Below are 23,792 nucleotides of genomic sequence, written 5' to 3' on the forward strand. Positions count from 1 at the left end.
CCGACTGCAGTTGTCGCTATTATCCAAGTGTTACGCGCGAATGCGTGTTCCGGCTGCGAGTACGCGATGCGTAGCCGAAGTGTACCTACAGATCGTTCTCGAGCGACTCGCCTTTGGAGGTGAAGCAGCCCGTCTATATATTACGTAATGCGAAAGGTATTGATGACCGGAGCTTTGGAGCGCAAGCCACGGGGCTCCGCAGAGACCCAGAGCTGGCTTGCCGCATCGTCACCGCTGGGCGCTGCGCACCGCCGAGCCCACAAACGATGACACGGAGCACTAGTTCTAACGAGAGCGGATGTAACGCTGCGAACTGAGAAAGTTCAACCACGGTGGAAAATCCTTGTCCGAACGCGAGCTGTGGCCGTCGCCGCGCACACCTTGCCAGCACGCGCAGCCTTCGCGATGAGTGCAGCGTGCAGTTATGCCTCTGGTCACGTTTGTCACGGGAAGCTGAACTGTATTTCCGCATCGGCAATTAATTGCGCAGCGAAAAAGCGGCAAAAAAGAAACAAGGACCCCCCAGCAGTGCTTCACCTTGGCGAAATTGAGTGATAGTTGCTAAGAAGCCCGAATATCTGAACGTCGGAGATTTGCTTGTAATAAGGCAGTTACGAGAATATTCCCAGAGTAACGAATCTGTGAACCGTCATGCATGCCTCGCTGAAAAAGAAGACAATGAAAGAAGACAAAGCTTCTTATCACTCACTAGAACAAGGTTGAATGAAGTTGATGTTACGGCGAGGCTGTAACTGGCTGGGTTCTGGAAAAAACTGTGCGCGCCTATTGAGCCGCGTAGATCGAGAATTCCTCCCCATACGTGTGCCGATCACGAAGCTAGTGCAATACCGCGCCGACCCGCGGAGGAGGTGAAGCAGGCTTTAAGCTCTGCACCAACCTGCAAAAAGACGTGTAATATCTTAGGTAGAACCCGTATCAGATATTAGGCTGATAAGAACAGATACCACACTTTGACCCGCGTCGCCCGTGTCTACGTTCGCGCTGTTCTCTCTTCGTCAAAACTATTTCTTTAGAAATTTTGCTGAAGCAATGAAAGGCGGTTAATATCATTCGTGTTAGAAAGGTTTGGAGTCAGGTGTTACACTTAATTGAATGAGCCGACCACGCGTCACCGTTCGTGTAAGATTTGGCAAGAACGTGGCTACTGTTTAAGTGCAACCGATTGCAGTATATCACAGTGACCACAAAGCAATTGTCACCATGGTGACCAAGTAAGAGAAATAAAAGACGAGAACAACAACGTTTGTATGTATCTTTATTCAATCAATATAATCATCACACACTACAGTTTCGCTGGTCATCCTTCTTCACAGAGTGGAAGAAGGGCACTGTATTTTTTGTCTCCATTTTCTAGTCCTGCTCCTCCCGCATGACCGTCTTACTTACTTTGTCTTACCCTCACCTGATGATATTTCTGTCCTTTAATTCCTATATATTGCTGCATTTACTTAATCATAATAGACTTGTGAGTTAGGCTAGTTGGTGAGGCATATCTTAGGGCGCGAACCTTACCTGGTGGCAAAAAATTTATCCGGAGCCCTGCAATAACGAATCTATATCACCACCTCCTATGAAGTTTTGAAATGTTAAACGACTTAATTTAAATAATTTTGTCTAGCACCTCGGAATCGCAATATCTCGCAGCAATAACTGCAACCATGGCGTCTCTACCATCGAACCCCTTCTTCTCTTTTTGAAGAAGGCAGGGAATTACTTTAAGGCGAAGCTTTCTGTGCAAGTCCTCCTGCATTTCCTGACCGCGGTTGCCTGCTGGCTGGGTGCTGTCTTGCCGAAGAGCTCGGACGAAAAACGTCGCCATCTTTATTTCCCTCACGGATGCCTAGGCTCTTCGCCTTGTTTTCTAGGAAATTACTCAGTGACAAAACAAATTATACCTAGATATCCTCGTCGCAAGAAGTACACGTCATCATCGGCACTACTCCTCTACACAGAAAACATTCCAACTTCAACTTGAACTCTATTTAATCTTCTAGGGTACACTAGAAACGTCCTCCTAGGCTAAAGCTGCCGTAAGCACCTTGACTGGACTCGGGAGGCGTTGTACATGATAGCGCGATAACATCTACTACTACGTAATGTACGTAATTAACAATTCTAGGCAAACTAAAGCAATTGAAAACGTATTAAGCAGCGACAGTAAAATACGCTCTAAATACTAGAGAGGGTATCGCAGGAGTGAAGCGGCCGATTTACTCTTCAAAGCGTTGTTTTACTCTCTGAAAATGTCGAGTGGAGTGAAATGCATTGTTCACTCCGTCACCAAGGAGAGAGCGAAATGTGATTTTCTATCTCCCCCTCAGAGAGAGAGTAGAATGCCCGTTCTACTCTTGCGGCAATAGAGAACAAAATGTACCGTAATCTTCTGCTTCAACTGTAGGAGGCTGGCCCCGAACATGGCGATGTATCAGCCTCGCGCGCTGAGCAAAGAGCACACCGTTTTGCTTCTAAGAGAACAGGCAGCCACAGTTCGAAGGAACGCGTAGCAAGCGCTCTACTTTTTCACTCAGAGTTGCTCCACCGCGCGCGCGCTCAACGTCGCGGAACAACACAGCATCGGAGAAAGGTGATCCGTCCAGCGAGAAGCAACGAAGGCCATCCAAGGGAGATCGTGTGTCAGCTGTCTCGCGTCGCCTCGAAAACAGGACAGTCGTTCGTCATTTGTTGGATATAACAACAAATCCTCCACGGTAAGTGAATTCTAGCTTAGGTGCACATTCTGCGTATATGACATGCTATCGCCAGAAAGTCGTCGCGGCGCTTAGCCGACGCGATTGACAACGGACTAGGTAAGCGCGCTGTCTCTCGATGTCAATCGAAAAAGCCAGTCGTCGCGATAACTGCATGTGATTTTATCACTTACCGCTATTCGTAAGAGCTTTGAAAATCGCAAACGCTGCCAGAACCATGGTATGTTCAATAAGACGCGAGGTGAGAGGACGCTTAAAATGGTTTCTTCACCAGCGCATGATTCGGAACCTATGCGGAGCGTGCTTAGCGTGCGTTTTGTGTGTTTGAATTTATTCAGTTTGGCAGTCTACTGTGTACGGAATACTGTTGAAATAAGGAGTCACATAATAGAAGGCGTCATTTTGCTGGCGGCATGTGTTCGTTATGAATAAACCGCGCGCTTCACGGTGTCTCGCCTGTCGGTAATCTGCGACCACTGAAGTTACGTGCAGCACCAGTGCTAGGTAGAAACTTTGCCGCAGGCATTTAGCTGTATGCTGCAAGAGGTCTGTTGGGCGCGTTATCATGAACTTACTGAAAACGCATGAGAAATCCCTGTTTTATGCTGAATAAAGTATCAACCCCATATAAGCGATCTTGCGCGCGACAGCTACAAGCGATGCGATGGCTGTCGCGGTCGCTCGTCGCCTAGAAGTCGTACTCCGTCCGAGCGACGATTATGAGCGACGCCTCCCCAGTGTTGCCGGTATGAGGGCTGCAAACACGCGTCGAAACTAGCGTGACGCGTGCTTTAGTAATTTAAGCTTATGTATTTTACTGTGAAGTAAAAAGTAGCATAACATATCTCCGAAGGTCTTGCAGTAGGTTCTTATCTTTGCATGTGTAAAAATTCAATCGTTTGCTCGTTTCGCGCTACAATCGGTAGTATTTGAGCGATGTACATGCAGTTCCGTCTTCGCGCCATTGGCTAGTCGCTCATAGCACTTCCCGGAGACGAGCAACGATTTCTAGATTTAGAGAACCGAGCGATCTGTTCAAGCGACGGCCCGTTTTGTCGGTCGAAGCCGTCGCTCGTCGCCGTCGTGCACTAAATCCCTCTCATGGTGTTCAGCCCTAACACTGAACTGTTTTTGCTCATGTAATTAAATGCTGTGATTATATGTCTGATTTGGCTCCTGTTGCGGTTTTCGAGCACGGTGCGAATCTGAAAAGGTGCTTATGTCTACGAACTCGGTGAATTTTCAAGCAGCGAGTTATGCATCGGCATCGAATATAACGGTTGCTGTGTGTAATTACAATTTAAGGGGCGCTTTGCATAGGCTCATTGTTTTGGACATGCTTGTGCATTGGCTAATATGAGTTGGCGTTTCAGAGTCCTTCATATGAACAGCTAAATCACCCTTCCGCTGGGGATTACAAGCTTAATGTGTGCATCTTGATACTGCATGGCAGATGAAAATGTGTTTATCGCTTTAATATTTTTAGTAGAGAAATAAAGTATGAAAATAAAACTTTGCTTTAATTATGTGTTACCAGTCGTCTGTCGTACACAAAAAAAAAAGAGTTGGTCTAATAAACTAATAACTGCGGTCTATAGCAGCAACCTTTACATGCCTTCAAGAATGTAAAATGCTAGATTTCAAACTACAGCAGTAGTCGAGTCTGGCAAAAGGAACTCCATTGCGCACCTCATAAATGAAAATAAGTTCATGCCTTCTAGTAAGCTTAGATGCCGGCCGCAGTGAACTTTCTTGTTATTATTGAAATGTGGGTAAGCTTGCCATAACAAGCCTTGTTGCCCTTTCTTATAGGCACGTCTAGTCATATCCATTGAACTGGAGGACCATATTTTCATCCCTACTGAGCATCATGTTTGCAGATATAATCCTCAAATTATGGCTTGAGCGGAGATGGTGCGGGGTCACACTGGGCACGTGCTTAGGATGTGTCACAAGTGGTGTTTGCGACACACACTAATGACAGCCTATGACATTTGACAATGACCAATATTCTATTGATTAGCAGGAGTATTTTAACATTGGTGCCGAACGAGGATGAACTGTCCGTTATTTCTTTTTTGTTTAAATATAAAAATTGATGTTAGTTCAGCAGTTGACTATTGCAGTCATTTAGATGTTTCACATGCATTTCAGTAGGAAGACAAATAGCTAAGACTTTCTTTTAGTGCCATGACCTTGACTGTCTTGATGTTGTTTACTCCATGTGCTCGTGTTGAGTTTTGCACACGATATTTTTCAGGCACCCGCTTTATATAAGGCAAGAAGGCAGCTGCGAAGACAGAAGGATGTCAAAGAGCCAGCCCAGAGCGACTCCACATAGTGCGGAGGAGCGCACGCCAAAGACTGAGAATACATTGCCATGCAATTTGGACGAGAAAACTAGAATATGGGTATATTGGGTGTTCCATTTGACTAAATGTCAACAAAATCAAAATACAGTATGTCACACCAAGATGAAAATTCTCGCGTGCTCTAGGCAGTCATCTTAACATGGTATATTTATGTAATGTCTCTAATGGGAAAGGCAAAAGAAAGTATGCTCAGATCAGATTATGGGGTTTTACGTGCCAAAACCACTTTCTGATTATGAGGCACGCCGTAGTGGGGGACTCCGGAAATTTCGACTACCTGGGGTTCTTTAACGTGCACCTAAATCTAAGTACACGGGTGTTTTCGCATTTCGCCCCCATCAAAATGCGGCCGCCGTTGCCGGGATTCGATCCCGCGACCTCGTGCTCAGCAGCCTAACACCATAGCCTCTGAGCAACCACGGCGGGTTAATGTATGCTCTCCGGAGACAAACACATATTAGCAAGTGCCATTGAAAAGTTACAAATGTGTTTAAAAAAGAGCTGATTAGTTGTGAGAAGTAACTGCCTTTTGTCTTGGCTCTCAACAGTATATAGTGGTACAAAAAATAGTGGTACAATGAAATTGCATATTTGCTTAGTGACATGATACACACTTGCAATGAGCACGGTACCTGTGTTCACTATAAAAAGCTACAGCTCATGCTTGGTTAGGTGCTTAGATATATTTAACAGCTTTAATAGCTTACATTTAACAGCATGTGAATGCAAGTGTGCAGATAGAAACCACTGTGACTGTATTGTAAATGCTGATATGAAGCAGGCAGGTTATCATGTCTTCCTTTTTATCTATTTTTAGGCTTAATTTTATAATTATGGCTTTTAAGTTCCAGAGAAGGGAAGCATTGGGGGAAGAGAATCCTATGTTTAAGAAGTCATTATCGTTTACGTGCATGCTCATGAAACAGTTCATTAGAACTGCTTGTGCCTCCCAAAGCGAAAGCAAGGAGCAATTAAGGCCTTTAACTCTGTACGCTGTGGTGCACACCTTACGTCTTAGAAGCGAGAGAGTCACTTGGAATTGAAAATTATTTTAGAAATGTAAAATAGTGGTTTCTTCAATCTACTTGCCAACGAAGTATGCTAGTAGAGGTAGGGATACATTCAATGCAAATAACTGAGCATCTGAGTAGAACACTTGTTGATCAATTGGCGGATGTGAACATATAGTGTTAAGCAAAAGCTCCTTAGTTTCACGGCTTCTGTAGACATAATTCTTCTGTACTTAAAATAGAGTGCACAGTGAGGTGATGTATTAATCTTCCTAGACATATATCTACTTGTTTTGAGACGGAGATTCTGTAAGTGCGATAATTTTTCTTAGTTTAGTGCATCTTAACCACTTCAGTACGAAAAAAGCGGGTTTCAGGTAGTTCGTTCATTGTGCATATGCATAGTCGCATGCAAAATCCACGTGCATGGATGGGATATATGAAACAGGATAGTGCCATTCTCAGTTTGTTTTGCTTCTTTGTCTTTTTGGTGCACTTCCCTGCCTGACTTATGCTTATGTCACCTTTGATGCATCATATTCATCCCATCTGGTTTTTGGTTCACATCTGAAGCCATGCTATACTTCAGTTAGATTGCATTTTCAGCGACTCACATTAATTGATCACGTAATTATGGAAGCTGCTCCTCAGAAGTATAGCATTCTTACCGTAATAGGAATGAAAAGCTACCATATATGACAAGAAATTTGGTGCACAAGGTTTTAATGCCAATGCTCCTTGCAGTTTTATACTCATTTGCTACACACTAGATAATATTGTAAATTTAATTTTGTTTATTTGTGAGAAAGTGTAACGGAATAATTCCAACAGCACCAGGAAACTACTTTCGTGAGGAGGCCAACCGAATAGGTAATGTAATAGGCCTCTGTACTGGTTTGAGACCGAGCAGGCTATTGCTGCAGAACCACAAGACACTTAGAAACAATGGGGTGCAGCCTATACATGAATAACTGTATGTAAAATATAAGCAAAGCGAGCTAGACCTGCTGCCTCACATGAAAATATTCAACACATTTCTAAATGCACTGTACTCTCAGTCGGGAACATCCATATGCTGTGCAGGATGTTATCAAATGAGCTGCGGTCTTAGAATATGGCACACAAGAAGTTTCTTGCACAATTTATCTACATTACCAGCCCCATGCATAGCAGCTCATCTGGTAACCTCTGCCATGCAAGTGCACGCGTTTTGTGCCAGCAATGCGTTTGCTGGCCAGTAATGTGGCGTATATTTCTCTTCAACCACAGTGTCAATACTTTGTGAGTTTGTACGTTTTTTCTACGTTTAACTTTCAATTGTATACTTTATTTTTGAAAAGAAGGAACGAATTGAAATTAAACATATTTAGACACTAACACTGATGAAACTACAGAATATACTTATGTTTTATTACAAGATGTGTTCTAAACTTCAAGGACATCATTGTAATCTGATTCTATGTGTTTGTCAGTATGTTTCTCAAATTATTCAGTTTGCTTTGTGACTGATCAATAAAGATTTTGACCTTTTAAGAGAAAATGTTTCATGTGAATAACTCAGCGACTACAGATTACATCCCATTCACCAAGCATAAGTGCAGAAGTTGCTTATGAAGGAATAAAATATTCCCCACATGTAAGTATTGCGAATCCCTTCAAACGTGACCATGCATATACATCCTGCTTTCACACTATTGGGAAGAGTACTAGCACTTTGTTTTGAAGGAGTACAAGCACTCTGTTTGGGGGAGTAGAAACACTCGCCTTGGAGGAGTAGAAGTACTCGGTTTGTAGGAGTAGTAGCACTCGATCCGCGGGAGTACTATTACCCCTGTGGGGAGAGCATTGGCTCTCTGTGGAAGAGTACTAGCACTCCCTGTGGGGAGAGTATTAGCACTCTGCGGAAGAGTACTAGCACTCCCTTGCGGTGGAGTAACAAAACTCTGTCAGAAGGAGTTGCCGTACTCTCTCTATAAGAGGGTCGATCTACTCTCGAAAAGAGAGTGAAATATGTGACAAGCAGTTACTCCCTCAAAGAGAGTGCCCGGAACTCTGTTTTTAGAGTGTACTTATGGCCACTTTTCTAACCATTAGGCCCCAATAACACGTATACTTTTATTGTGCAAACAACAATAGCCTCTGTAAGATTATGGGGAACAGCTGAAGTCGCTTCTCGAGTTATATGGTGGTCGTTGGCGTCTTGTGAGCCGTCGTCTGGCCAAGCGGAGGTCGGCAGCGTACCTGTGTTACAGGCTGGTTTGTACGGTGCCCACGATTGCCACCCACGCGCAAGAAAATATGAAGAAATGAAGAAAAGCAAGGCAATGTAACAGTTGTCACATTCCGCAGTACAGGTACGTGAGAGAACGTATGCGCGCTACAGTTTTCGTTGCAGCAAAAAAAGGCAGGAGCAAAATGAGCAACTTCCTAGCGCTTCTTTAACCGCTTCGCGGAAGCGATGGTTCACATACGTTCCAAATGTGCGTTGGATTTCCATGCCACAGAGCCACGCCTTCTGCAAGTGAAGGTTTAATTTATTCATTCGTTCATTTAGTTCTCATGTTGTCACGAGCTTGATGTTGAGTTTACAGGCCACGTCTCTATTGCCGCCTCTCTCCTCGCGAAGTTGGCACATGGTCTTGAGAACCGATTTACTTGAGAGCCAAGCATAAAGCTTTTCGATGAGCAGCCCAAGAGGCTGGCGACCAGAAAGAAAAAACATAAACGCAGATAAACACTAAGCGTTTAAAGCGAAGTACACGTTTTCACTCCTGAAACGCTTTTAATAGAAAAGAAATAAAAAGGTAATCGTGCAATTTTTCTCTGGGTGGCCCCAGTGTCGGCTACTGCGGAACGTGCATAAACGCTAAACAAAGCAGAAGTAAGTGTAATAAGCGCAAGAGAGTGCGCAGCTGCGTGCCACGGCCAAGCAAGGTGAGTGGGAGGTCGGCGCAGCACAACACTCATTGGCGATCACGGCACGCAGCTCACTGCGGACCGATTAGGCGGCGGGATATTCAACCGGCCCCCGATTACGCAGCCCGTCGGCGACGGCTTTGTTGCGGAGGGCTGCGGCACGGGCAGCGCGATGCAAGGCACGCCTGGATTCGCGTGCTCGCGCCATCGGTCTGCTGCAAGTACCACCTCGGCACCAGCGCCTCGACAGCACTCACAAGCACCGTTTCTATCCTATTAGCCCTTTCCCTCACACCGTAAATTATTATCTTTTTTTATGGTACCTTAAACGCCCTTTGGGAGGAATAGCGGCAGACACGAAATGCAAGAGAACAAACAAGCAGCAAGTTATTAAAAGCAAAGCGGCTTCTTTATCAGTCTTTCGCTTCGGCGTCGTTTTTGTCTAGTATGAAGCATTCAAACACAGTAAAAGTGGCTTTTCAAGAGAATTACGCTTAGCCTCATTCCCGGCACTGCGTTAGGTAGGCAAGCATTTCCTGTCTCACCACATTTCTGTCTTCTGTAATATAAGACTTACAGCCAAGACACTCTTGAGGAGAATTATTGTGCTGCTGAGCGTTTTTGCCAATAGATTAAAACACCTTACAACATATATATATATATATATATATATATATATTCATATATACATATACATATATATATATATACATATATATATATGCTGTGTCTTACCAGTACTCACGAGTGGGGCAGAAACCTGGAGGCTTCCGAAACGCGTTCTACTTAAATTGAGGACGACACAACGAGCTTTGGAAAGAAGAATAATGGGTGTAACGTTAAGGGATAAGAAAAGAGCAGATTGGGTGAAGGAACAAACGTGAGGTAATTAAATCTAAGTTGAAATACTAAAATGGGCATGGGCAGGGCATGTAATAAGGAGGGAAGACAACCGATGGTCATTAAGGGTTACGGACTCGATTCCAAGAGAAGAGAAACGTAGCAGGGGGCGGCAGGAAGTTAGGTGGGCGGATGAGATTAAGAAGTTTTAAGGGACAACATGGCCACAATTACTACATGACCGGGGTAGTTGGAGAAGTATGGGAGAAGCCTTTGCCCTGCAGTGGGCATAGCCGGGCTGATGATATATATATATATATATATATATATATATATATATATATATATATATATATATATATATATATATATATATATATATATGTGCAAGTTTCACCTAGCAGGAAAGAATCAAAGCAATGTTGTTGACCGTACCTTCGAGCCAAATAGGTTATTCTCTATATTTCGCCTCTATACATAAGTTGTTAATTATTAAACTTCACAAATAATATATTACCCGCCGTGGTTGCTCAGTGGCTATGGTGTTGGGCTGCTTAGCACGAGGTCGCGGGATCAAATCCCGGCCATAGCGGCCGCATTTCGATGGAGGCGAAATGCGAAAACACCCGTGTACTTAGACTTAGGTGCACGTTAAAGATCCCCAGGCGGTCGAAATTCCCGGAGTCCTCCACTACGGCGTGCCTAATAATCAGAATTGGTTCTGGCACGTAAAACCCCATAATTTAATTTTTAATTTAAATAATATATTCCGAGCAAAAGTGTTCATAAGAAAATCGTAGGCCACCCGGCAAAATTTGCCATCGAGCTTCCTTTCGCACGTACTAACACGTGCTACGTGAAAGTATTTCTCCAGCCTCACGGAAAGCCCCCCCTACCCCCCCCCCCAAAAAAAAAGAAATAAAATGCCCCGCGACTAGACGTTTGGCGCATCCGCCACGTTCAAGTTTCCCGTCCTTGCTTCCTGGTGACAGCTCAAGCTCTGAGACGCTGTGTTCGCACCCGCGAAACAGCACCGCGGAATTGCCATCGTCCTGGAGGTAACCGGAACAGTGAACGATTACGCACAAGAGAACTCTTCAGATTGCAATTGATTCATAACCTTCTGAAAAGCAAAAAAAAAAAAAAGCGTGGATCCTTTATTGAGCCACGTTATGGACATGCGCTTACAAAGGCAAATGCGTGAGGGGCATAAGTGAAGAGAGAGAGTTTCCAACAAGTGAACAATAGAAGTAACGCCATCAAGCACCGGTCGTGCCTACCGCTAGTAGAAACTGCATTTAGTCGCTGGGTTCATGCTTGTTCCAGGGCTGCAGCCAAATACCTTCTCGAACTCTGGGTCGTTCATCAACGCGGAATTAACTCTTCGCCTTGACGGCTCGTTGCACATCCCAGCCACAGGCGCTGCATCCCTCGAGCTGCGTTCCAGGAGTGCTCGCGGTTGGCATAAGTTAAGTGCATGGTACACGTAGAACAGTTGGTTCGTCGAGACACCCTCGGCGTTCTGGAAGCGGTAGTCCGTCCGGTGCCTGCTGCGAGACATGATGTACATCCTGTACAACTTGAGAACCGGAGCTACAGCCGCAGCCTCGGCGATTTCTCCCAGCAATGCCTCGTGCCGGCGACGGGCCACCGCGTCGCCTGTGTTCTCCACGGTGTCGCATATTTCAGGTCTCTGGCTACTGAAACAATGCTTTCGTGCCTGGTAGCTCTGGCGCGCTGTCTGCGACCACCAGGAAGCCCCGCCGCCTTCATACCTGAGGCTCCCGCCGCCGTAGACGCTTCCCTCGAGAAGTGTCAGGAAGAGACACCGCACAAGGCGAGAGCCGATGCGCGGTATCTGGAAGAGCAGGAAGAACTGCGTTGCTCGGCCGGTGACATTGACCAACGTTATCGGGAAATAGGCATTGTTCAATTCGCGGTCCACAGAGCAGTCAGTGTCAAACACGCTACCCTTCCAGAGGTCATTCTTGTCGAAATGATCTAGCATGGACGTGCGAAACGTGTGCTCCCGGATTGCCTGGTACGACGCGAGCGCCCGACCTGGCATCACCTCAGGAAGATCCGCAAAGAACTCGCGCGCCACTTGGCTGTTGCTCATCCAGTGCGGGAAGAAGGCATGGATCTGGGTTTCCGTAAGGCGTTTTAGGAGCTGCGACTTGGTCGATACGTCTAGCCATGTCGTTTTGGCGATGGCCGTCATGAGTTCGTGCTTGAGGTCATCAATTATGTTGCGTATGGCAACATTCTCAAGCGTGGTCTTGAACCTTGTGTAGGCCATGTAATGAACCATGCGAGGTAAGGCTTTATCGAGAGCCTCGAGGCAGACCTTGTCCCGGCTCGGCGCGTCCCACGATGTGGGAAGAACGAAGGGTTTGATGTCGTCCACAAGGGTGTACCCGAGGTAGTTGAGTGTGACGTGTGGGGGAGTCACTCTAATGGCCTCAATGAGGTCACTGATATACTCAGAGGATTGCAGTAGAAGGACAGGTTCGCCGGTGATGTTGTCGAGCGCATCGCCGAGGGCGTTTAAGACAAAAGGCTGGAAAAGGCTTAAGTCCCCGAGGCTTCTGACTTGCTCTTCGCTATCTTTACTTGATGAACTTTCCGTCAGTCGGAGCACGTAGTGAACAAATTCTAGAGCCTCGTCAGCAAGACCTCGAGGAGCTTTGGGGCTGACGAGACGCATCAAATTATGAAGAATTCGACAACGCTCGCTAACGGAGTTGTTATTGCTGAAATCATCCAGAGATCCAAAAGCGCTCGACTTGTCCAACACTACCACCGCGTCTGATGTTCTAGATACTTTTGTAAGGCGAACATTTAGCAACGTTGGTATGCCGAAGTACCTGAGGATCTTTGCCGATGTGTTCCAAACAGTCGAAATAGTGTTGTCTTCGTCTGCTTCATACGGCCAACCATGCAGACCAGTTACTTTTAAGGCAGACTGCAGAGGACCAATTTTCAAAGAACGCAGCGCACTCACGTTCATACATTCAATCCAAAGACGCCGTGCGGTAGAGACAGGGCTGTTGACAAAACGGCGTTCCTCGCGGAGGATCTTGAGAACAGCGTTCTTGATGTCGTCGACAATCACTGTGTCCGCGGCATGGTAGTCGGGGCTGGACGCGGGAATGGAGCACGCAAAACTGTAGAAGTCGCTGCACGGATTCACGGACCAGTTCAGGGCACCCGCAATGTAGGCGCCTTCTTTGCCACACTCGGGAGTTCTGCACAAACCGAACGCCTCCTGCATGGCACCACTTCCATTACTCTTGATGTTGAAGCTGCGCAAGAAGTACCGGTACCAGGGGCTGTTCATGGTGCTGTTGAACTCGTCCGAGTCAAGGAACATTGACATGTAGCGGCGACGTCCATACACGCTCAGAATGGCCAACGCGCCGATGATGGTGGCCAGCAGCATGAGGAAAGCGACAATTATGTGCACCTGGTAGCCTGTCTTGCGGTTCTCACGCATTACCTCGCACCGGGCCTGGTCAGCCATCCAGCGATCGTACGTTCGGCACGTCTGCCCGAGAGCCAGTTTGCTGGATTTCGCCTGCATACAGAGATAAAACGCTTAGATAATATCGGAAAATCACCATTACCTGTTGGTTTTTTTAGATTTATGAAAAGTCCTCTATTCTATCAATCGTGCCATTCTTTCCAAAAGATGCGACATTATGGGATCAGGGCACTAGCACTCTATTTGATTAACAGCTACCGCGGCAGCAGGTTTCAGTAGACTGTCTTAAAGGGTTTTATCTCTGATTTTGGAGTGTTCTATGCTGTTCAAAATGCCTTGCAGGGCCCAGAAGGGCATTGAGTAATGACATTGTGCCCTTCAGGAATTAATCTAGGGGATTATTTTACTGCTTTACAACCACACCCAAGTGTCCCCAGTCACAAAGGTGACACTAACGTATTCGTTATTTTATGGGAGTCAGCTTGTTCGTAATAGAAAGTATTGTTTATGAATGGCTGAATGGGCTTGCACTGTGGCAATAAACTAATAGGCTTGGCTGAATGTGGTGGAGACAAAATAAGTCATATTCCGTGCCAAAAACAATACTGTCGAACACATTTTCAATCTTTCATTCCAACGCACCATCCTAGTTCCGGAACAGTCGATCAAAATTCTAGGTATGGCATCTGATGAATATTTTTTTGTGGTGAGAGCACATTCGATACATACGCACAAAGATAACGCGCTCTGTTGGTGCAATAAACAGTTTCAGAACTTCGATGTCATCCACAGTTAAAATGCAGCTGCATTATTTTCTAGTTTACTCTAACACACAGTACGGGCTCTTAGTTTGGGGCACAAAATGTGCTAATAACCGTTTCCTTCATTCTCAACCTGCAGAAACGCCCTGTCTGGGCAATAGAAAAATTACCTGTCCGTAAAAGTCCCACCTTTGTATTCAGAAAAGTATCGGCTGTTGTATGGTGATCAGACATATAATAACATAGTTCTTCATGTACTATCCTTCTCTAACAGAGATAAAAGACAATTTGAGCGTAAATATTACGTTACACCGCTTGAAACTTTGGATACAGCCACTAGTACCTACCACCAGACAGACCTGAGAAAGATTATATCATCGAAAAGCTTACATTTATAGCACCTGAGTGAAGAAATCTCCGCCCAGATATTCTCTAAGTCCAGAAAGAACGATAGAAACCCCATAAATTTAAGAGATTGTGACGGAAAAATCGGCAGGCTGAAAAGACCCGTTGCCATCATGTGGCTCGTAGCCAGTTCGTTCGCTGGCTGCGCCCTACCTGCTGGTGCTGAGTTTTCGCTGCTGCTCTACGAGCCGAATAAACACTCCTTACAATTGGTGGAGGTGCGGGGTACAACCGGAATTCGGAAACTTCGTAATCGGACACTGCAGCCCGTCTTCATAATGCCGGAAGAAGGACCACCACAACCACAACGCACTGCCCCGGTGGCTACCGTGGTCTGCCCCGGCCCATTGAGTCAACTCGACCGACCCATCATCAGTGGTACCGAAGACCATGACGTAGAAGACTGGCTCACTGACTACGACCGGGTGAGCATCCACAACCACTGGGACGACACCAAAAAACTGAATTACGTGTCGTTTTATTTGAGCGGTGACGCCAGCTTGTGGCGCCGCAACCACGAACGTGATCTGACGACGTGGACGGCCTTCAAGACTAACGTGACAGAGATATTTGGGCGCCCCGCGGTTCGCAAGCTTCCCGCCGAGCAACGTTTGCGTGGCCGTGCGCTACAGTGCGGGGAGACATTTACCAGCTATATAGAAAATGTTGTCGACCTCTGCAACCGCGTTGACGTCGCAATGACTGATGCCGAGATGATCCGCCATATATATTAAAAGGCATTGAAGACGGCACCTTCCAGATGCTGTTGGCGAAAAATCCGTCGACAGTCTCTGAACTCGTCAGTCTCTGTCAGAGCTTCGATGAACTGCGCAAACAACGCGTAGCCACCCGCCAATCTACACCTCAGGCCACTTCAATGTCCAGCTTGGCTGCTGCCCCGGATAACACTTCGCTGCTGCTACACATCAAGGAGTTTGTGCGTGAAGAGGTGGCTCGTCAGCTTTCCTTGATTCCACTTACACAACGCCAGCCGAGTACTCCGTTGGCGCCCGCTCTCCAATCTGTCGTCAAGGAGCAGGTAGCCGACCACATTTCGCCTTCTTTCCAGCAGGCTCCGGCGGCCGCTACCCTGACGTATGCCGAAGTCGCGATGAGGCCTGCGCCGCAGATCTACGGCCCCCTTCGCCCACCTTTGCGCCCACCCGTATCCCCCTCCAGTCCGTCCACTGGTGCACTATGCACGACCTCAAGACCATTAACGCACGGAAGACAACCGTCCGATTTCGTTTTATTGTGGCCGTTCTGGACACGTGGCACGTCACTGTCGCCTGCTTACACCGAACGTCCCTAACAATGTGCGACCATATGCGCCACGTTTCCAACAACGCCGCAACTATTCGGACACCTTTGAATCTCCTCCTGCCGTCAACACCGCACTCTCCGCCGCTCGCCGTTCACCTTCTCCTCGCCGCCGTTCCCTTTCCCCCATGCACCGGCGGCGGAGCCCTTTGCGCCAGGAAAATTAAATATCGCAGTTCAAGAGACGAGAACTGCGGTGGTGTCAGCGAAATGTATAAGGCCTCACACTTCCCAGAAAAAGATTATTGAAGTCGCAATAGAAAGAACATTAACGCTAGCACTTGTCGACACCGGCGCTGCACTTTAAGCGATAGGTGCCCGTATTTGCCGCAATATAGGAAAAGTGACGACGCCGCTTTCTGGACTGTTTCTTCGGACTGCCAACGCGCAGCACGTCGAACCATCCGGCGCGTGCACCGCTTGTGTCGTCATTCAGGACGTCCTCTATATCATAGAATTCATCGTGTTGCCTTCATGTTCACACGATGTCATATTAGGTTGGGACTTTCTCTCCACACATCATGTGATCATTGACTGCGCCCGCATCGAAATCGAGCTGTTTCAGTTTTCCACCGATATTATCACTCACCACAAGGTCCTTTGTCGCAAAATCGCCGTTTCAGAATACACCGTTATAACTGCATTGTCTTCGGCTCTTGTCAGTACTTGTGACTGTAGATGAAGGCACAGTACTCCTCGCTCCGTCTGAACTCTTAGTTCTCCGCTGTTCACTACCACTGCCGGTCGCCGTCCTCGAGTTCAAAACTGGCGCCTCTCTCATATGCGTGTCGAACCCATCGGCTGAACCAATTACTTTACGCCGCCGTGAAAGCCTTGGCAGAGCAGAGCCACTGACCTCATTTTCAATATTTGACACGATGTACAACTCCACTTGTCTTGCTGCTCTCGAGGCTGGGTTTTCGAGCCGAAGAAACCCTCCTTACAAAATGTATACATTAGAGGTTAAAAATACAAATGTTTAATTTCTCAGTTTCGGGCTTACCCCGTGTTAGGGTGATGTCATTTTATTCTTGGATTCTTATACGACTACTTAAGATATTCTTTCAATGTACTGCGGTAGTCGGTTCAGCTTTCTGTATAGATTTTTACTGCGGTGATCATGCTTGACCTTTTTGGGTGTGTTATTGCACCTGTAAAGTGTTGTAAGCTTTTGAATTCCAATTATCCGTGCCTTTCATTTTGTTTAATATACTGACATTTCTTGACAATACGCTTGATTTCCCTTTCTGGATTTGTTCACCGATGGCTACGCAATTGCTCATTCTTTAATAATCATAGGTTTGCCGCAATATATTTGTTAACGTAGCTGACGACCACGCTGCGGATTCTCAAACAGGCGCATTTTAATAATTTTATTGTATTTAGTTTGTATAGGAAGCGTAGCCCTTCTAAGGTGAAGCGGTGTACCTCGTTTGACTCCCTTCCTTGGTTTGTATGCAGTGAACCGAAAAAACTCATATGTTCATAATATTATTATTGTACAAGCATTGCGTTAGAGTGTCTCGAGATGCGGCATTACAGACATCTGGTTCTCTTCGGATCGTCGGAGATGCAGGGCAGACAGGATTACATAAAAGTGTTCTTAAAAATGTTGCCTACAATTTAGTAACAGCTGCAAATATCTTCCGCGAACTTGGTCTACCGAATTTCCAATCATTGCTTATCGAAACAGATGTCGTCAAACATTATTGGAATCTCAGATTCAAACAAAAAAATGCCGCCACAAGGGAACTTCAGAAACACGTCCGTTATGTAGCTCCTCTTTCTGTCACAAGTTATAATGCGGCCAGACGCTGTGCATATGTGCCGGACATTTTTAGGAAGTTATGAGATGAAAAGTTGAGCGCGACTTGGAAAAGCACGCTGAAAGAATTATTGAAGGAGCTATGGTGAAATTACCTTCCAGAACATTTTGGCCTTGTAATATTTATTTCTTCAATTTTCTTTGTTCGTGGTAGAATAACCAAATATTATCTTGTTCTTTTTCATTTCTTGTTAATCATTTTTTTTCTTTCTTCTACGTATCTCATGAACTTATTGACTTTTTTTACCCATGTGCATCATGATCATAGGCCCGGTCCTACAAGCCAACTGAGGCTTAGACCGGTCTGTTCGTGCTGTTTTGCATTTTGGTAGGAATAAACATTATTATTATTATTATTATTGTTATTATTATTAATATTATTATTATTATTATTATTCCTCAGCTTGGCGCCCAGTAATGACGCATGCTTGCTCTGCTCGTGCCCTCTTTTCAGAAAACAGTAGTCCTGTCCCCGTGAAAAGTGTGAAAAACGTGCACGAGAATTGTGTGGCCTGGCCAGATGACGAAGTCGGGCTTTTGAAGTCCGGATCACGCTCCTTTTGCTGCGGTTTGTGCGACTTAAGCTCAGTTCCACTCAGTCGGCCGAAGGGGGGGAAGGGACGTGTCATCGGCACTCTCCGAAACTACCGAAACGACGCTACCTTCGCCGATCGCCCTCGCCCGGGCCTCTTTTGCCGAAAGTGATATGGGAAGCGGCCTTTTCACCGTTTCCCACCGATCTTCTTCGCGCTAACCCGATCGCCAACGAGGCGTTCCAGCAACGCCTCTGCCGGCGGGATCCGACTCGAAACTGACCTAATCATGAGTACGGGAGCAACTAGAGATTTCACGAGCACCGGGACGCCACACCAGCAAGCATCGAACGACGAAGACGCAATGGCCCTCACCGGGCCCGGCACTTCGACGGGGTACCCAATCAACCAAACGGAGGTGAGCGGACCTAATCTGCGTTCTACAACCCCCCCCCCTCACCCATACCGATGCAGACTGGCAAACGGTGCTAAGGCTACGCCAACGGAAACAACAAACGTTGGAAAGAGAGCTTGGCAAAGCGCCGGCCAAAGACAAGCTGGAAACGAACGAAGACACGAAGACACCGCCATCTCCGAAAGGAAGCAAACTGCCCAAAGTCCCACCACTACCGAAGGACGACTTCAAGATCGTTATACGACTGCATCAGGACTTACCCCTACACTACATCATCACACCAGCAATGGCGACAGGAATTATTGAAGCCTGGAACAATCAATTTTCTGGGGAAGAATTTATCTTGCGAATCAAGCCGGGCTCCAACATCGGAATCCTCTCTACTCCGCACCAATAGGTGGCCATGAAAGCACGGGGACTCCGCCTCCTGATCATCCACGGCACAGGCCACGCCGTGAAAGCATACGCAGCCATCGGCGATGCTCGGCATACCGGTGACACACTCCGTCAGAGACCCTGCTTGCCAACATGCGGATCGCAGGCAAGGAGTGGAGCTGATAGAGGCCCGCATAATCGGCGATACCCAAAATGCCACCCTGACGTTTAACGAGCCCTTACTACCGAGAACCGTATACTATTATGGAGGATAACTCTTGTGTCACCCCTTCGGTGCTCTCGTCCAAGTCTGCAAAATCTGCCGCCGTAAAAGACACCGCACGGACGTTTGCCCAAATCCTACGCGACGAGTCTGCAAGTTGTTTGGGCTCGAGAACCCAAGCGAAGGACACCCTTGTGAACTAATCTGTGCCTCGTGCGGGGGGGGGGGGGGGGGGGGGGGCATCTTACCGGGGACAAGAGGTGCACCAAGCGCTTGACGCAACCGCAACAGCCACGAGCATCGCCGACGCCACGTCCGCAGGTCACCAGGCAACTAAGAAGGTTCTGCTCCGAACGCGAGGACTCCAGGGCGGGTCGAAGCCAGAGAAGCAGAAGCGTCAGCACGGAGAGATCCCGCTCCAGATCCACGCAGAGCACTGCCGCCTTCACCCCGCTAGCAAGTACGTAGAAACAAAAATTCCGATCCCGGAAAGAAAGACCAATTCAAAGCATACGCCAGCACATGTAAGATGGGTGGGGGTCGAGTCTTCCACGACCAAACTCGTCGCGCACAGTGAGGAATACAGGCGAGCCATCTCAGAGGGTAGACAACTTAAGGCTACCTTAGACAGTAATATGCAAGAGGTAAAAACCCTAAAGCAAGAGGGAGCGCAACAGCAACCACAAACTCCACCACCACTCGCGACACAATTCAAATGGCCAACACAGCAGTCATTGTGACAGCGGCCACCAGCACAAACTCAAATCGCCACAAGAAACGACACCACAAGTGACACTACAGCAAGTCGAACACATGTTTGCGTTGCAGCAGCAACACATCCCACAACAATTTCAGCAAATGCAAGATCAATTACAAGCGCAAATACAGCAGGTGTTTATGGAATTCCAAGAATGACACAATACGTAGACAATTCCATTCAGAAGTGTCAGCGACCGCTCAAACGACGACACAGCTTCGCTTCGGAAAAGCTGAGCGCAAAGATCATGGTCACCACGGACACCGAGGATACCACAACCCCCGAAACTTCTCATCATTGTTAACAGTACAACCAGGCAGCAAGAGAATCCCACTATATGACATTGGAACTGTGGATCACTACGCAACAAACACGCGACACTAACAGAATACGTCAAAACGGCGCTAGTTCCTCTCGACCTCCTTCGCTTGCAAGAGGCGGGGAAGCAAGCGAGACCGATAGAGGGTTACTGTCTATACACGGCCCCTGACCACGGAATGGTGGCAACGCTAACTCGAAAAGACTTTGCCATCACCAGCCACCGAGAACAGAAATTCAGCACCAAATTTTAACAATCTGGCCGGTAAAGAACGGTCTACCAAAGCGCGTCTTGGCCAACGTCTACTGTCCATCCAGAGACCAAAAAGCCGACTTCTCACCGCTACTGAACCACGTGTCCACCCTACTCGAGCGACGTGATAGGCTATTTCTCCTCGGAGACTTCAACGCCGGAAATTCAGAGTGGGGATACAACAGAGACACAGCGAAGGGCTACAACCTTCTTAAGACGACACATACATACGAACTCTAGCTGATCACGCTGCCAGGCATCCCCACCAAAGTAGGAAACAGCGTGAATCGTGATACTACACCTGACCTAACTTTTGTCAATGACAGAGGAGTCACCTGAAGCAACTTGGACGAGATGCTAGGCAGTGACTGTTATATCATAAATGTAACCTTCGAAGCGGAAAAAGTATGCCAATCGCTGGGGACGGCCAAACTCACTGACGGAAAGAGTACAGAGAGAAACAGGAGGCAGCCCATTCAACACCAGCCTGTGCAGGAGAATGGAGCACTTTCCTTAAAGAAATATACAATGCCGCCACCAAAGAGTATCAGACCACACCGGAAACGCAGGCGGTGGACAACCACCTGGCACACCTATGGGAGGCCCGCAGAAGTCTATCAAAGCGTTGGAAGTGACAGACACACAACCGTAAACTCCGACACCAGATCGACCAATTTGGAGAAGAAGCCAACCCCTATACATAGAGCTCGATAGCAACAACTGGCGAAGTTTTTGCGACTCCCTACGAGACAGCCTGAGCACCAAGGAAACCTGGGCTATCCTCTCTTGCATGCTGAACCCATCCAGCACACGTACGCAAGCGAATAACGGCATCAGGAAACTGGCCGGAGAATACCCAGGCACGGAAGACGAGCTCCTCCAGCTACTAAAGGACACTTACACCGGAGAAGCACCGACACCAGCACCTATCCCCAGGAACTGTCACGGCCAAGATAACGGAGATCTGGACGCTCCTATTAGCTTCGCAGAACTCTACGCCACAGCTAGGCATTTAAGAATAACACGGCACCGGGCCCCGATCGAATTACCAATGCCAAGAAACCTGAGCGACTCGGCCATCCAAAAGATAACCGATTTCTTTATTGACACGGTACGGAATCCCTACGGCCGACTACCCTCGGAATGGAAAACGGCAATGTTATTCTAATGCCGAAGCCGGGGAAACCACGCGAACAAGGCCAACTACGACCCATCTCGCTCTTCTCCTGCCTGGGCAAGCTTTTTGAGCGAGTCGTCTTCAGCAGACTCGAGAGACACATAGACCGAAGACCTGCTTCTGACCACAATGATTAGCTTCAGGCGAAAGTTTAGCCCAAGACCTCTTCCTACTGCTGAAAGAACAAGTCCTGAACGCCCTATCAGGAAGTCCAGAAAGGATCTTGCTCCCACTCGACATTCAAAAAAGTTTCTGACACCATCACGCACTCCATGATTCTTGAGGGGCTCGAGGACGTAATATGTGGCGATAGAATACATTGCTACGTGTAAGACTTCTTGAGCAACGGCACAGCCCATACTGGGATAGGTACGACACGCTTACTCTCATACGACCTACCGGGACGAGGCACCCCTCAAGGTTCCATACTATCACCGCTCCTATTCAACATCGGCCTACGCAAACTGGCGCAATAACTGGAGGCGCACCGAGATCTTGGGTGTGCCCTACACGCGGATGACATCACGCTATGCGCCACTCGAGGCTCGTATGGTGACCGGCAAGACATCCTCAAAAGAGCCATTGACACGGCCCAGACCTTTACAAAACAAGCAGACATGAAATGCGCCCCGGCCAAGTCGCCATACCAACATGTTAGACCAAAGAATACACAAGCCTACAGAGCACGGACCCGGCAACCCTTTTTCGATGTGGAAACAATAAAGAGCACAGCAAACATGCGGATTCTCGGGATGCACGTACAAGAAACAGGCGTCTCCATCGCGCGCTCCAAACTCAAACCCACGGTAAGCAGTATCACTGGAATTCTTAACAGAATTGCGCGCGGCAAAGAGGGAATGACAGATGCGGACACCTTGCGAATAGTGCAAGCCTTCGGCATTACCCGCCTCACTTTCGCACTGCCCTTCGAAGGCACGCGCCGCAGCGAGAACGACCATGTGGGTAAACTGACTCGAATCGCCTGTAAGGCAGCGCTCGGCCTTCCGGCGAGCACCAGCTCGGAGCGCCTCCGGCAGTTAGGGCTGGCAAACACATATGAAGAGCTCGCCGCTGCCACGATCATCGTCCAGCGAGAGCGCGTTAACGCGACGCCCCAGGGACGTTGTCTATTAGGAGGCCTGCACTCTCAGCTGGCGCCGCAATTCTGAGCGGAGCAGACTCAACTAATACCACTCGCTCTGTGAACACGGCTACATGTGGATGCCGTCCCACGCAACATGCCCCCGCCATACCACGCAAGACGAACACGAGCCAAGATGACAGCCCTGCTACAAAAGCTGGGCGCGCATTTGGCGGACACAAGTCAATACCCCGCACAACAACACGGACCCCCGCTTTCGTGGCGATCGCCACAAGTAGGGCAGGCATGGTCACGGCTGCGTCCTTGCATGCCTCATCCAGCGCAACGGCGGAGGCCGCCGCCATTGCCCCAAGCAATAGGCTGATCGGCTCACGTACTAACGGACTCTCAGGACGCATGCCGACTATACCTGCGGGGAGTTTTGCCGGCCAGCGTCGCGCGCAGCCTGGGACCAAGATTAACGCAAGAGCATGGGTTCACCTGATGCCCGGCCCAGGCCGAAGTGGACGGCAACGAAAAGGTGGACCGCCTGGCTCGAGATGACAGGCCGAGACGCGTGTTACTCAGCCGTAACGGACATCCCCCCCTCCCCCAAACCAATGTATACTGGAGTCATAATACTGGAGTTGCAAAGACTCGGCCGACGAAAAAAGACTCCTCCCCATCCCAAGCTCAAGACGGCGAAGGCAAGGGACTGGCGCCGACTGCAGACGAACACCTTTCCTCACTTGCACAGGCTACACAAAATGCACCCCGACCGACACAAAGACAACTGCCCCCGGTGTGAAGATACCCCGTTACTCCAGCACATCACATACGAATGCCCGAGGCGCGTGGCACACGCCATGTCGCCGCTGATTACGGGCTCACTCGTTAACTGGTCGTTGGAGGCGCGACTCACCGAACTGGATTTGGGAAGCCAGCTGGCGACCCTCGACCGGGCCCGGGAGCCGCAGAAGCCAGTGGGGCCCCGGAAT

At 48.0% G+C, this 23,792-nt stretch overlaps 1 protein-coding gene and 1 pseudogene across 1 annotated transcript in view; both read right to left on the bottom strand.

The window, feature by feature from the left end:
• Positions 1–815: 815 nt before the first annotated feature.
• On the bottom strand, positions 816–991 carry LOC126540014 (U2 spliceosomal RNA; annotated as a pseudogene).
• A 9,984-nt stretch (positions 992–10,975) lies between these two features.
• The window catches only part of LOC126539820 (uncharacterized), a 71,210-nt gene continuing 58,393 nt past the window's right edge, over positions 10,976–23,792 (bottom strand). The window contains exon 4 of the mRNA XM_055075751.2: positions 10,976–13,444. Within this exon, the coding sequence (XP_054931726.1) occupies positions 11,150–13,444 (2,295 nt within the window). The 3' untranslated portion in view covers positions 10,976–11,149. The remainder of the gene's footprint in view (positions 13,445–23,792) is intronic.

Source organism: Dermacentor andersoni, chromosome 2, assembly GCF_023375885.2.
Source record: "Dermacentor andersoni chromosome 2, qqDerAnde1_hic_scaffold, whole genome shotgun sequence".
Taxonomy (NCBI): Eukaryota; Metazoa; Arthropoda; class Arachnida; order Ixodida; family Ixodidae; genus Dermacentor; species Dermacentor andersoni.